Here is a 16930-nt window from a genome sequence, read left to right on the forward strand (position 1 = left end):
ACAACATAAATTAATTATTTTTAAAGTATTGCATTCTTGCATATTAACATAAGGAGAAAATTTTGAGATTGTGAAATATTTCATTTTACATTGATTCAAAAAAATCAATACCAATGAAAGTACCATAAATCAAATAAAATACTGCATTGATCAAATGTGTTGCTTTAATGTTTTATAAAGCAAAAATATCCCTTTGAGGAGTAAGGTATGCCTGACCCAAGCAATGGTAATTTCAATAATTTCATATGCATGTGAATGCTGTATACTTAATTAGAAAGATATATATATCAATACCTGTGAATTATGATGCTGGAAAAGAATATTTTAAGTACCCTGCACTGCCCGAAGGAAAATAATCCTGTGTTGAAAATGCAACCAGAACGCTCCATAATAAGAAGAATGGTGAAACTTTGTCTCATTGACTTAAAACTTACTTATCAGGTGGACCAATCCTTGGAGAAAGACACCATGCTTGGAAAACCAAGTGAATAAAAGAAAGACTCAACAAGAGGGATTGACTGCATGGCTGTAACACTGGATATACATAACAATGCTTATGAGGATAGTGCAGAACCAGGCAATGACTCATTGTCACTACTACAGCCATTTCATTGGATAAATCTGCTTACAAGACCTCTTTAAAGCGTTGAGAACAAGGATGTTGCAATGAGGAGTAAGGTATGCCTGATTCAAGCCATGGTATTTTCAATCGTCTCATATTCATAAGAAAATTGGCCATTGAATAAAGAAAAACCAATGCATTTGAATTATGGTGCTGGCAAAAAACATATTGAAAGTACTTGGACTGCCAAAAGAACAAATAAATCCCTCTTGAAAGGAGTCTACTTAGAATGGTCCTTAGAGGCAGGGATTGCAAAACTTTGCTTAAGGAACTTTGTATATGGATCAGGAGAGATCAATCCATGAACAACATCATGCTTGGTTAAGGAGTGGGGCAGTGAAAAAAATAAAACAGCAGAAGACCATCAACCAGATGGACTGACGTGGTGGCTACATGGATGAACTCACCCCTAAGGAAATTGTAAGAATGGCGCAGCACAGGCTAGAGTCTCATACTGTGGTACAGAGGGTGGCCATGAGTCACAACCATCTCTACTACACCTAACAACATTATTCAGAAGTCAGCAGCATCTGAAAACAACATCCACATGGTGAAGATGAAGAAAGAAAATTCAGATAAGTTATTCATCTGTCAATTGCCAGGTTGAGAAACCAAGGGTAACTTCCCTTCTCTCTGTTCCGCCCAATGGGCTTTGGCCTCCCCACTCTGATCTTGCTGGATAATGAAGTTGATGTTCTAACAGCACAGTCCAATGTGAACATATCCTCAATTGTTTGCTGTTGGCCTTGTCCAGTTTGACCAGCCAATGATGATGTCTTGACATGAAAAAGTCTGCCGTGGATCACGGACTGCAGGCAACTTCCCAAACAATCCAGACAAGAATGTCAGCCTTCCATGTGGCTGGTAACATACTATCTAACTCTAAACTGGCATTATACACCACTATGAGATTTAATAGCAAATTGCACATTCGATTTTCATGGATTCTTGCTGTTTACAATTTGTTGATAATTTGTGTGTATATGTTTATAGTATTGAATACACGTTGTAAAAGAAAATTCTGACACTAGTTTTCACAAATAGAAATTAATTTCAAGTAAGTTATTAATTAGGTTGTGAATTTCTTAATTAGCTTGTAGTTAGTGGGTTCCCAAACTAGAGAGGACCTTTGAAAACCATCTCACATTTTCTATTTCATTAAGTACAATGAAATAAAAACTTACTAAAGTGGAATATAAGTAGCAAATGAGTTCAAACTATAAATTTCTCAGACCACGAATTACAACTTTAAAGTATGATTTTAACACCATAAAATATGGTTTGCTATATATGACCTGTCTTTTCTTGAACTAATAAAATATTCATATGTAATAACACTTTAAGAAGGAGGCTTTTACACTTAAATGTTAACATTACATCTTCTTTTCCGGTGATATTTATTTGGCAGATATTTCTCTTGGTTAAACATTGTCTTTTCCAAAAGTCGTGTGGCAGAGTAAAATTTCTTAATGTGGTTCTTCTACCCACGTTTCTGTAACTCCCACCAAGTGATTGGTGGAACAGTGCAAATAGGAAACGAGTAACGTGAATAGAGGGGGTTGATCAGTTTCATTTGCCACCAGTCACATGTTTGAAACCATCAGTTGCTCTGCATGAGAAAAATGAGGCTCTCTACTCCCTAGTGAATTACTGTCCCAGAAACCAACAAGGGTAGTTCTACTCTGTTCTGTAGATTCTCTGTAAGTCTGAATCAACTGGATGGCAATGAGGGTTTTTGTTTGTTTGTGTTTGTTCATTTGTAGCTATCAGGGTGAGCCATCCTGGCAGGAAGAAAGGGAAAGACCAGAACCATTGGAAGAAGTGTTCCCAGTACAGCACATTCAAGAGGTCTTGTCTGAAGTGCAGAGATTGAGCGCAGAGGCACCAGAAGCCTAGGAATAAAGACCATGAGTCCAAGTAAAGGAGTCACATTGAAACTCCATGACTGTGAGGCAGAAGAGTGGGCTGGCTTTCTGGCCACAACGGAAGAGGCCAAGGGACCACATGGCTGAGAAGTTGAAGATTGCAGAGAAAATGGTTACTGAAGAGGAGAACTGCTGCTACGGACCAGTGACTATATCCCTTTCGTGTCTGGCCCTGGCTTGTGGCACCCTGTTGTTTCCTAATAAACCCCGAAAACTGTGAGTATTGTCTGAGATTTGTGTGGCCATTGAAACAAATTATCAAAGTCAATGTATCAGTCCAGTGCTGTGGGAGGAATGGCTGATGTCAGATTCGGTAAATAAAGGTGAAGGGCAGAGGGATCACTGATCTCTACCTTATTGCGATACGGACGTGAAAGGCGGTTGGATGTGGCCTCTTGAGTTATTTGCTGCAATGTTCCTTAGGTTCCTAGTCTGATCTGTAACAGAAATGGAATGAGAATACACGCTCGAGTGACTGACTGTCTTGTCTACATTATCTTTCCTAAAATTTCAGGAAGTAGGCAATGTTTTTAAAGATGCAATTAAGCATTTAGTGCATGATAAAACACCTGATTTCTTCCTTCACATCATAAACATAATGCTAAGCTTCTCCTTAACTTTGTTGAATCAGTGAATTTGTGTATATGGATGAATGTGTTTTAGTGTGATTTTACTGTTTTCTGAGTATCTAGAATTAATGTAAATATTTCTCTATAGCTCCTTTAAAATAAATGAGATTTAAACAAAATAACTTAAATTTAACTGGCAACAATTTTTTGTAAACATTGCGGTTGTTGCTAAGTACTATAAAGTCTAATTTTAATTCATAGTGGCCCTCTCTCACTACGGAATTGGTTTGGTTGTAATATGTACATATATAGCCTTCTTGTTCTGTGGATGAAATATTAGCCTGCTAGTCAAAAAGTTGACCATTGGAACAACAGATACAAAGTTGAATTATTCGTCTTCTTCAAATGTGGTAGCCACAGAAACCATCTAGAGAAGGGTCACTCTAACCTCTTCAGTAGCATGGCTATCGGTTAGAATTGACTTCATGGCAGTGGATTTAGTTTTGTGTTTATTAAGCATAGAAGCAGTCTTTCTCCCTGGGATCCACTGGAAAAGTTTAATTGGCAGGCTTCCAAAAAACAACTGAGTACATAACTATCACAACGCTAGTGCTGTTTATTAGTTTGTTTTAATTTTTCCCATAATTATCATGAAATCTTAATACTAATGTTCAGCATTTTATGTTTATGTCTGTTTCCACAGTCTGCATTTGAATGCTTGAGAATCTTTCAATGAAATATTAAACATTCCCATATTAGCATACAAAACATGCCTAGAATAATTTTTTTATTTTTTATATATTTAGGACACTAAGCCATTTTGTCAAAAAAAGATGTGCCCTTTGAACAATAATAACAATGGTAAGGCAATAAAGCTGACTGACACCTATCCCCTAGGTTTGGCTCTGCACCTGTCCCTATAGTTGTTGTTGCTGTTGTTAACTACTACTGAGTGTGTTGTGACTCATAACGCCCCTGTGTACAGGACAGCAAAAGACTCCCCAGTTTTGAACCATCCTCACCATTGTTCTTATATCTAAGGCCACTGTTGCAGCCTTGCCTGAGATCCCTTTTGTCCAGGATCTTCCTCTTTTATGAAGGCTCTCTGCTTTACCAACCATGACATTCTTTTCCAGGCTTTTATCGCTCCTAACAACATATCCAAAGTATGTGAGGTGCGGTCTTGTCACCCTTGCCTCTAAGTAACTTTCAGGCTACTTCTCACAAGACACATTTTTTTCTTTGTTCTTTTGGCAGTACGTGGTATTTTCAATATTCTTTGTCAGCACCATAATTAAGATGCATTAATTCTTCCATGGTCTTGATTATTCAATATCCAACTTTCTCATGCATATGAGGAGCCTGAAGATACTATGGCTTGAACAAGAAGGACCATAACCCTCAAAGTAGCATTCTTGTTTTCCAACACTTTAAGGAGGTCTCACAGAGCAGATGTATCCAATGCAATGCATCACTAGATCTCTTGGCTGCTGCTTCAACGCCCATTGATTTTGGAATCAAGCGAGACAAAATCCTTGGAAACTTCCATCTTTTCTCCATTTATCATAACGCTACCTGTGGGTCCAGTTGTGAGTGTTTTGGTCATCTTCATATTGAGTTATAGACCATACTTGAGACTGTCGCCTTTTATCTTCATCAGCAAGTGCTTTAAGTCCTGCCAACTTTTATCAAGGAAGTTTTATCATCTACATATCACAGGTTGTTAGTAAATCTTCCACCAGTCCTGATGCCACACTCTTGTACATTTAAGCCATCTCCTTTAATTATTTGTTCAGTGTACAGGTTGAATACATATGGTGAGTGGATTCAGTCCTGATGCACACCATTCCTGATTTTAAACTGCACACTATCCCATTGATCTGTTGGCACACTTGCCTCTTGATCCACATACAAGTTACTCATGAGCACAATGGAATGTTCTGGAATTTCCATTCTTCTCAAAGCTATCCATACATCAACTTAAAGATTCAAAGTCCTAGACCTGGATTTTTTTACATTTTTAAAGAAAAATATACTTGCAATGTTCAAGAAATAATCGAGTTGTAATATATCGTTAAAAGTTTTAAATTATAAACAATTTCCACTAGAAAATTTTGCTTTCATGTGGTATTTGTTTGTGTTTGCAGTATACAATTTTGTTTTGTGTTTCTAATTTTTTTAAATAAATTTAAGGTCAAAAATCAGTAAAGAAATCTTAGAATATTCTATATTAAGAATAGAGTCTATGGGTTCAGGTATCTGCATTATTTTCTTGAGTCTAGAGTTCTTGAGGGTGAGGGATGTGGCAGGGGAGGTTGACATGGATGGTCTTCAAAGAATTTACATAAGATAAGCTATCATTCACAATGCTAGCCTACTGCAAGAAGCCCTGCTGGTATAGTGGTTACACATTGGGCTGCTAACTGCAATCTTAGCAGTTCAAATCCACCTGGTACTCTTCAGGAGAAAGATGGGTGTTCTACCCTCACAAAGAGTTTTGGTCTCCTTGGATAGAGACCATCTCCATTTCCATTTAAGTTGGTGGGAAAAGTATTCTTCAAGGCTGTTTTCAAAGGAGAATAGTAACTTTTTAAAATAAAAATAGTTGTGGACCTTTTGTTCCTTTCAAGTAATTAACAACTTATAATCTATTCTCTAAACAAAAGGTTTCTTGCCTTTTGTCAATTTCCCCCTTCTTTGTCATGATAACCTGTAAAAATTGAAGCATCTGAAAATTGAAATGATTTTTGTTTTAAAAGTTACAGCCTTGGGTATTCATAGTCATGGAAACTACTCTATCCCATTAGGTTGAAATGCATTCTTAGATCTATGCTCTTCTGAACGGGGGAAGCAGGATACATGCACAACATCTATGGCAGTGCTTAGTCTCCCAGGTTATCTATAGGCCTAGGTTATCATTCATGTGAGTCTAAGGACAGGCTGCTGGCTGAAGTGCAGCTATTTCAGAGTATTAACTAGTGTTCATACTTAAATGTCCTTTACTTCCTGTGCAGAAAACAATTTCTTTGAAACTAAAGGGGGAATCGTTGGAATTTGAGAGTGATTTCTTGTTCAGAAACTAAAAAATAATTTCCCTAGTATACAGTCATCGAAGAACCATCATGGTTAACTAAGCTGATGTTGTCCAGCTACCAAAAGATATAGCACCTGAGGTCGCTGAAGGCAATGGGTGCATAAGCAAATGGGGTGAAGAAAGCAAAGGGTGTCTGGCTACCAAAAGATATAGCACCTGAAGTCTTAAAGCCATCTAGCTAAAAAACAACAAAGCACACATGGAAGAAGCACACCAGTCTATCCTAATAAGCTAAAATGTAAATATGTAGATATTATATATGCATGAAACATATATGCGTGTGATAGATCAATTAACAAAACTCTGAAAAACACTGGCTTAAAAGTGAATGACTAACATTGCTACTGCAACTGGCACATTAATTAATCATGTTACTGTTTCTTTCTGTTCTTTATGATTTTAAGCTACTTATTCAAATAAATTATCTGTATTCACATTGATTTTAAAAGTTTCACTCGTAGTTCATAAAGAATGTGTACTTCAACTTTGCACAAAACATCATATTGCTGATGATTTAAAATTTTTCTTAAATCCAAATAAAATAACACGTGTAACCAGCTTAAAAACTACAATAGAGCAGACACGGAGTTGCCCTTTGATACTTCTGGAAGACAGTTACAACCCTCTCTGCAATGGGAAAATATTTCAGGAACATTAATATTTTAAAGATATGAAGGAGTTTGATACTACAAAACTTAAGTATTGATCCTAAGAGAGGCCACGGTCCAAAGGTATTGGCATATATAGAGGAAATGTGCAAACAATAAATTTTTTGTTCAAAGTACTCTAACATATTTCTGAAAATGCTGTATTTCATTCATAGTTTTCCATTGTTCTTTCTTGTCCTTCAATCTCCCTGGAGCTCAGGCTATTTTCGGATGCTTTTTGTTATTTTTTTTAACCTCATGTATGCCATAGCTGGCAATTAGATGGTGTGAACGTAGAAGGGATAGTTTTAAAAATTAAGAAGTCTGCTGTTTTATTATAAAGTTTTTTGGGCATTTCTTGCTCCAACTTGCTGCCAGTCATCTTTGGTATAAAAATAGTCTTGCACATCAATAATGTATTCAAAACAAAATTTGGTCAGCTTTTCTGATCTCCAAATTTCTCCTAACTGTACGGATGTTAGCAATACATGAAAAGAAGAAAAATAATATGGCTTTACAGTATGTGAAAAAAATTATGGAAAGCAGTGTTGTGGAATATAATATGTTATAAAGATAGCATTAAATTGTTCCCATGATGAAAAAAATATAAGTTTACCTATATAAAAGGTTTTCCACTGAAGTTATGTATTTGTGTTAATATACTGTGATGACATAGTCATTAAGCATTCTACTGCTAACAGCAAGGTCAGCGGTTTCAAACCTCTAGCCAGCTCCATGGGAGAAAGATGGCCCTTTCTACTCCCATAAAAAGTGACAGTCTCAGAAACTCACAGAGACATTCCAACCCTCTCCTCTAAGGACACGCATTGGCTCCATGGAAGTGGGTTTGGTTTGGGCTCATACTGGTCCACAAGTCATTCACCAGAATTTTACAAAAGAAAAAAAAAGAAGTCCATTTGATGAACGTCAATAGATCCCTCTGCATATTATTCAGTATAAAAACAAACAAAGGTCTACAACAATCTAATTTTGGTCTTGCTTCAGAAAGCTATTATTGCTTCAGGATTTTTCCCTCAGCTCTCTCAGGAATACTCCCTAAAGACTATTCCAAAGATGAAACTAGGGAGATAAGATTCTCCACTGCACGCATCTCTCTGCAAATGTGGCACCTAAAATAATTACGTACCAGAAATAAATCAGGTCTCGGGATGCAGGAGAATAAATCTCAGAGAAGATCCAGCCCACATCACCAAGATTGCTCTCCTGTGACTGATTTCAGGTTAGTCTCCCACCCTCTTTCAACTGAAGAAAATCCACATCTTTCTCATCTTGATTATAACTTATTGTCATGGTTCCTGGCTTTTCTACACCTCTTCCTTCTTTCAATCGCTGATTAAAGTGGGTAAGAGAGGCCAGCAGAGGTTGAGTGCCTTTGTTAATGCCTGTTTCTCTTCTAATGAATCCCACAAAAGTATCCCTAAAGCAAATTATCTCATTTTAAGGAGGATTATTCTAGGTAACATGAGATAAAGCACTAATGGATAATCCTTTCAAGCTGAGGTATATATTAGGATGGGGGGGGGAATGTATTATATATATCACAACTAAAAGACCTTGAATTGAAACAAAAATGACTACAAGTGAGCATGGAAGAAACTGGCATGATCATCATACCTGAACATCGATTAAATAAATGCAATAGTTGAAATGAGGTTAGGTTGACATTTTGGAGAAAAATTAAATATGTCCATATGAGTAACAATAGACTCCAAATATTCATGTCATCCATGTATTAAATAGCTTCTATATTATTAAATTTAGATTAGCATTTATTTATTAAATAGTTCCTGTAGGATAAATACATTGGAAGTAAGGTAAATTAAAACGTAGATTAAGCGTCTGTAATATTCATAAGAAATAAGGGGAAGCAAATGAGAACCTGATGGAGGAAAAATAAAATATCAGCAGAAAAAAGAATAAGTTTCACAGAGGAAATGGTGCTTGATCTAGGTCTCATCAGATGAATAGATCTCTAGGAAGTTACTCTAGGGGACAACAGAGGATCTATCATGTGCAAAAACAACAACAAAACCCATAGGCTTGAGTGCGGGCTTTGCGAACATGGTTCGAGTAAATGGTAGAGAATGGTGAGTTGATATCACAGAGAGCATGAGTAAGACCAGAGAGACCAGATTACAGAACCGCCTATGTGCTACAAGTAGGGGTTTCAAAGTCCAAAGTATGTGAAACAATGCAGTGGTAAGATGAGAGTTACAGTTTTTTAAGAACACGCAAGGAAATTACCATGAATCATTGTTTGGTTTGAGTGACTCTACAAACAGAATGATTACCATGACAAAGACTTACATTGTGGCAATATGGCATTTAACGCCTAGTTGAATATCATGGAAAATTCTCCTTTTTTTTGTGGTACTCCCAAAAGTTGGTGTTTCAACCACAACCAAATTACTTCCTATAATGTTCTTGGACAGGGTTGATTATTTTTTCCAAAATTATTTTTATATATCTAAAATTATCTTTCGACAATTTGTCCATATATGATGTATTTTCTCCATTGAAAGCATCCAACATATCTTTTCTCAAAAATAAGTCTAGACATTTACACAGCATGGTGTAATTTCCATGAGTCAAGATGCAAGGTGCACATCCTTAAAATAATATGACACTCTTTAAAATCCTTCAATTTTGAACCTATTTCTTTCTAGAGCAGATTCACTTTTCTCTCTCTCTCTCTCTCTCTCTCTCTCTCTCTCTCTCTCTCTCTCTCTCCTGGAGATGAAATCAGTTCATTGTTTTACTAATTTTATTTTACTGTATTTATCAATTTTTAATAATATACAGAGTACTGCTTTATAATATTTCCAAACAAACGAAAGGTTTTTTAAAGAATATTTTCTCTTTTCTATAAGGTTTCAAGAACCAAACACTACAGATTATTTTCTCTGTTGTTTTCTTTTTTTATCATTTTATTGGAGGCTAATACAATTCTTATCACAATCCATATATAAATCAATTGTGTAAAGCACATTTTTGCATTCGTTGCCCTCATCATTCTCAAAACATTGCCTCTCCTCTTAAGTCCTCGGCATCAGCTCCTTATTTTTTTCCCTAAGATTGACTTTTTAGGGTGAGAAATGTTCCTTATTCATGTATTTTTCATTTCAGGGATAAGTGAAATTAATATTGTTTTTAGTATTTTTCCAATACTAAATATGATGTTTGTTCCAGACATCCTCGCTTTATCTTTCCAAGAGCCTCATATTTGTTTTCTTGAAACTAGGTTGCATAGGAGCACTAGTTATGCATTGGCTTCTCACTGCAAGGTCAGCAGTTGGAACCCACCAGCTGCTTGACAGGAGAAAAGTGAGGCTCAGATTTATAGCCTCAGAAACCCAAAGGGGAAGTTCTACTCCATCCTATGGGCCTTCTGTGAGTTGGAATCAACTTCGTGAAAATGAGTTTGACTTTTTGAGCTTAGGTATGTATATCATGTATGCACTTTCTATTTGTGGGGTAAAACATTCTTTAAAATTGGAACATATGAAAGTGTTTTATGTGTATCCAGACTCTGTGACATATTCTAAAAGACTGAAATTAAAAGACTAGAAGAAAGAGTCAGGGAAAATAATTTATGATAAAAGATGCTTAACTTATTTAGAAAAATTAAGGCTACAGTTTGTATCAGAATGATTGTCATATGGAAAACCAGAGAAACATGACATTGTAAGACATGACAAAATCATAAAAATTTATAAATTAGCAAGGGTTCTTGAGGGACACAGGGTGGGGGATAGAGGGGGAAATGAAGAACTGACACCAAGCGCTCAAAGAGAAAGCAAGTGTTTTGAGAATGATATTGGCAACAAATGTACAAACGTGTTTGACACAATGGATGGATGTATGGATTGTGATAAGAGATGTATGAGCCCCCAATAAAATGATGTTTTCAAAGAAAGAAACATAATAAACACCAAGATATTGTGAATATAAAACTATTGGCAAATAAGAACACTGATAATATTGCAGGTGTGTACATGGAAGACTGATTTTGTTCAGGCAAACTTTGTTTCTCAACATAGAAAATAGAAGCTTCTTCAACACATTGTCTTAATTAATGTTCACAGAAATATTTGCCTTCCACAGAAGTATAAAGAATGGAAAAAATTAAAGAATGGAATAATTTTAAAACAAATTTACATTTAGTGAGTCTGTCAGTCAGTTGGTTAGTCAATAAATGGATAAATTACATGTGGAGATGAAAGGGCATCCATAATCTATCTCAACTGTGACCTAAGAGCGAGCTCAAAAGCAGAAAATAAAACAGCAAAGCCACAGTCTCTAAAATAAAATCTAGGACTGGAGGTGTTGAAGAAACTAATAAACAAAGTCAGGCAGTGTTGTTGATTAGTTTTAATGTTCTTCACTAAGAAGGAAGACGGAAGCCTTGGTAGATGGACATTTTCCTCTTAAATGTAAAATTTGAAACAAAAATTAAAAGAATATGAATTCAAGTTGTAAAGAATGACAATGGATTTGATTTTAACTTCTGGAAGGGAAATATTTTCAGTTACCTAAAATCTCCTGCTTTTTACGATCAATTTTCCAAAAAAGTAAGACTTTTTTTTACTAAAAAGCCATTAATGAGGGCTGGGAGATCAAAGGGAGATGATATCAAGGAAATCTATGTTGGGAACTGTTAATGGAAGCAATCACAATTCTGTTCGACAAATAATACCAATTAAAAGAAAAAATTAAAGCCTAGATCCAGACATGGGTTTGGGGCTCACACTAAACCCTGGCTCAAAGTTAAGAACAATTAGTTCTTAGATCAAGGCCCTGCTTGATACTCGCCCTCAAGAATAGAACACAGAAGACATGAGTGATATAGTGAAATGTGACTAAGGACGTACATGGTACCCGCTCTAAGATAAAATAGTGTCTGAGTCTTAAAGGCTTGTTTCCAACAACCAGTCATCCAGTGGGAGGTCAGATAAGTCCGTGGGGAAAAGCACACCATCATCAGTCACTGAAGAATGGTAAACCAAATAACCTGACATTGAAGGAGAGGGGAGTATCAGAGCCTAACTTATGAGAAACCGGTGGACAGAGGGCTAACGTTGACTGTGGGAGCCCAAGATTCATTTGTGAAGCTACCCAGGAAAGACATCTCCAGAGAACTCCCTCCATCTACAACTGACAGATGGGAGGAGCGTTGTTACTAAATAGAGAGCTTTGGAGAGGTGAGTCTAGAAGAACAAAGGCATGAATCTGAGTTGAATAGTAAAAACCTGGTCAATAGATACCCCTCCTACTGTGCATGCTATACCTGATCTGGGTTCCTAAATTGTATCTGCCTTTGCTTTGTATTGATCTGTTTGGTTTTCACTTGTCCATATTAGGATGTTTCTCAGAGGTGTCTCACCATTGGAGGTCACGTTCTAAAAATTGTGTTATTTGTTTGTCCATTTTTCGATAAGTGGGGCCCAACCTTGATGGACCTATAGAGACTGCAGGTAGAATAAGGGTTTTGTGGGGAGAGGTGTGAGTGTTGGAGGGGGTGTGAAAGGGAGACGATGTCAGGAGTCCATGTAGAAAAAGAATGTTGGAAATATATTGTGGTAGCAAATGTACAATTCTGCTTGATGTGATTGAACTATGGTATGATGTATATAAATGATAAATATAATGATGATATATAAATAATAAATTATAATATTTTAGTATTATAATCACCCCTGAATAAATAACAGGTTTATTTAAGTGACACTCCTTTTTATCATCCACAATGGTAGAAATTTGCAGTATAAAATAAAACTTAAATAATATTTAAAAATTAAAGAATTTTACAAATCTAATATGGAAAATGTATTGGAACAGTGTACTACTCAAAGTTTTTAAATTATGACAGAGCTGTAAATATTTTGGGCTTCCTTGGAGAATAATTCTAAATTGTTGCATTGCAGAACAATAATCATTTTGCTTAACCCAATGATAAAGCAATGGGTAGAAAGTACTTGCTTTTTCACGAAGTGGTGATGCACTAAATTTGGGATATGCCAAGTTTGAGGTATTGATGGGGCGCAGGGAAGAAATCTTGTGTAGTATGTAGGAAATTACAGATTGGAAATTTATACAATTTGCAAATTCCAGAGCCTATATATAAGAAATGACACTATTTGGGGAGGAATGTGGAGAATAAATTGTGAGTTGAAAAAGCAAGGGGAAGTGAAAAAAAGAGAAAGAGGTAAAAAAGCAAAAGCAAATGAGGAGAAAAGCTAAAATTGAAAATGAGGAAGATTGGAGGTAGATATTTTAAAAGAGAGAGATCAGCATGAAGGCATAAAAGAATTTGACGTGTACTGGTCTCTCCCCACAGATAGGAGTGTAACTAGAGCTTCACATGACTAGAATAGCACTGTCACTCTCTATCTGCTCACAGAAAGAGCTGTCATCTAATACACCCATTCTCATCCTGGGGGTCACGACCCCTTTGGGGGGGTCCAATGACCCTTTCACAGGGGCCACCCAATTCATAACAGTAGCAAAATTACAGTTATGAAATAGCAACGAAAATAATGTTATGGTTGGGAAAGGAGGGTCACCACACATGAGTAACAGTTTAAAAGGTTGTGACATTAGCAAGGTTGAGAACCACTGATCTAATAGAACTGAAAGGAAAAACTAATAATATTTCTTTTGTAACTCTCTAAAAGTTGTGCTAGTTTAAAATTTTTTTCTTTCCTTTATAACGATATACTTGATGAATAAAAGGAAGATGGGAAGTGAATAAAGAAGATGGAGAGAAATGGCTAGGTCGCCATAGAAACAGACATGGATTAAATACAAAGAGCAGTAGTTAAGTACTCCTCTGCTACTTGAAAGGTGAGTCCTTTGAGCTGACCGACCACTCCATAGGAAAAGCCATGATGACCGGCTTCCATTACTATGACAGCTTTGGAATAAGCGTCTGTATGAGTTGGAATTGACTCAATGGCTACAGGTTTGGCTTTGTTTTTGTTTTGTTTTTAACCCATAGTCCTGACCATATGACAGATAATGAGCGATGGAGATAGATAGATATAAAATTATTTTAAATTTCATGGAATTATTGGAATCCATATAATAAAGAGTCTTTATTCCCAATCTTTTTAAAGAACATTGAAACCAGAGAAGTTAAATGACTTAGTCTAGAGCAAAGTGATAGAAAGCACTCTAGATTCTGGATGCACCATGCAGTACTATACAACAAACAGACTTGAGAGATCAAGTAGTTAGAGAGGAGAGAGAGACAGAGAGAGAGAGAAGAAGCAAGAGAAATAAGGTACAGAGATCTTCATTTACATGATTGGTCTACAAGAATGGAATCCACAGAGAAAACATCATCATGTGTAGACTATTCCATCTTTATCCCTAGTTCAATAGCAAGTACTAAGACATTTATATAAACAAGTGTCCTTTTCAGAAAACTCCTGATGATTTCAAGAATCTCACCAACACGATTGTTAAAAATATTGCAACAGAATTCATCCACAGTGTGCTTCTTTTGTTGCAGCTACACATCAGATACAGGCCATGGAAGGAGAAAATATGAGTTTTGCAAACGCATTTGTCTTGTTGGGTTTCTCGGATCACCCGTGGCTGGAGGTGCCCCTCTTTGGAATTGTTCTAGTCTGTTCCATTCTAACGCTGATAGGAAACGGCGCCATCATCCTTCTTACCCTGATGGATTCCAAGCTCCAAACTCCTATGTACTTCTTCCTAGACAATCTCTCTGTCCTGGACCTCTGTGTCACCATAACCATTGTGCCCCAGCTGCTGTTCAATCTCTGGGGACCAAAAAAAACGATTGCTTACTGGAGTTGTATGACACAAGCCTATCTCTTCCACTGGACAGGATGCACGGAATGCGCTCTGCTGGCAGTGATGGCCTACGATCGCTATGTGGCCATCTGCCGACCACTCCAGTATACACTTATCATGCGCTCCCACGTGTGTATACAGCTGGCAGTAGCAGCCTGGTCCACTGGCTTAGTGAATTCTCTGATCCAAGCCACTCTCACTCTCCAACTTCACCGCTGTGGTCATCATACCCTAAACCACTTCTTCTGTGAGGTGCCTGTTCTGATCAAACTAGCTTGTGAAGACACCACTGCTAATGATCTGTGCTTAACTGTAGGATCTATTCCCTTTGCACTGGTTGCTCCATTTTTGGTGCTGATTTCCTACACCTTCATTGTCAGGGCTATATTGAAGTTACCTTCAGCTGAAGGAAGGCGCAAAGCCTTCGGCACCTGTAGTTCTCACATGGTCGTTATCATCATGTTCTATGGACCTGCCATCTACATGTATCTTCAGCCCCCTGCCAACAGTACTCAAGCCAAATTCATGTCTTTCTGCTATACTGTTATCACCCCTCTGCTGAATCCACTAATCTATACCTTGAGAAATAAGGATGTGAGACAAGCATTGAGGAGGATCCACCAATCCCAGAGGGGGTTAAAATCCTAACATATATAAACATGTTTGAATCTTGATTCTTTGAACATAGCATACAAATCTTCAATGAACATGAATACTTTTGTGCTTCCAAATGAGTGTCCAAGAGCCCCAGTAAAAGATGGCATATATCTCCTCATCAACCATCCCGAAGTTTAGGGAAACTCATCCAGAAAATGTTATCTTCTGAAATCTCCCATAGAGCTTTTTCATACCTTCTTTACTCTTACCAAATGCTGTTTTCAGTACACAGAACAAGCACCAATGTTTGTGCCTCTGCAGAAGAAATTATAATATTTTTTCAAATTGCTGCTACCACAACCCCACTTTACATGGCAGACTCCCAGAAAAGTTGATTTTAAAAAAGATTTTTTTCTGGTTTTTTTAATCATTTTATTGGGGGTTTTTACAACTCTTAGCACAATCCACATATATCGATTGGGTCAAGCATATTTGTTCATGTGTTGCCATCATCATTCTCAAAACATTTGCTTTCTAATTGAGCCCTTGATATCAGCTCCTCATGTTTCACCCTTGCTAACCACTCCCTCATGAACCCTTGATAATTTATAAATTATTGTTATTTTGTTATATCTTATGGTGTCTGACATCTCGTTTTACCCACTTTTCTGTTGTCCATCCTCCATGGAGGAGATTATATGTAGATCTTTGTAATCACTTCCCCCTTTCTACTCCACCCTCATGGTATCACCACCCTCAACACTGGTCCTGAAGGATCATCTGTCTTGGATTCGTGTGTTTCAATTTCCTATCTGTACCAATGTACACCCTCTGATCTAGCCAGATTTGTAAGGTAGAATTGGGATCATGATAGTGGGGGGAGGAAGTATTTAAAAACTAGAGGAAAGTTGTATATTTCATCGCTGCTACACTGCACCGTGACTGACTCATCTCCCAAAGACCCTTCTGTAAGGGGGTGTCCAGTGCCTACAGATTGGGTCTCCGTTCTGCACTCCCTCTCATTTACAATGATATGTTATTTTTGGTCTTTGATGCCTGATACCTGATCCCTTCAACACCACGTGGTCACACAGGCTGGTGTATTTCTTCCATGTGGGATTTCTTGCTTCTGAGCTAGATGGCCGCTTGTTTATCTTCAAGCATTTAAGACACCAGATTCTATATCTTTTGATACCCAGGCACCATCAGTTTTCTTTACCACATTTGATTATGCACACATTTGTCTTCAGGGATCATATAGTGAAGGTTTGCACCCGATGATGTGATTTATTTCTTCTTTGATGTCTGATACATGGTCCCTTCTTCAGCTCTGGTCACACAGGCTAGTGGGCTTCTACCAAGATGTTTTTAATGAGATTGTATTGACTTTATTAGACCTCCTACACAGGTTCTTTTAAGCCACTCCTTCCACAAAGTAGATTACTTAAAGTCATTCAGTCTCACTTCTTTCACTTGGCATGTCCCTCCTAGTCCTATATTACTCTTGCACTTGATATCCTGACCAAGATTGTGGTTGCTTAAAGCTGATTGCTGTGTGCTACATCCCACTAACTGAAAGAGATCCTGTTCATTACTTTGTTTCAGGTTAGGGGAACATCATGCATTTTAAATCA

General features: G+C 37.1%; 1 protein-coding gene across 1 annotated transcript; it reads left to right on the top strand.

The window, feature by feature from the left end:
- Positions 1–14411: 14411 nt before the first annotated feature.
- LOC142441279 (olfactory receptor 2G3-like) lies at positions 14412–15347 on the top strand. The gene has a single exon (XM_075543319.1). It carries the CDS (start codon positions 14412–14414, stop codon positions 15345–15347), a length of 936 nt encoding a protein of 311 aa, XP_075399434.1.
- Positions 15348–16930: the final 1583 nt, after the last annotated feature.

The sequence above is a fragment of the Tenrec ecaudatus genome, chromosome 2 (genome assembly GCF_050624435.1).
Source record: "Tenrec ecaudatus isolate mTenEca1 chromosome 2, mTenEca1.hap1, whole genome shotgun sequence".
NCBI classification, from domain to species: Eukaryota; Metazoa; Chordata; class Mammalia; order Afrosoricida; family Tenrecidae; genus Tenrec; species Tenrec ecaudatus.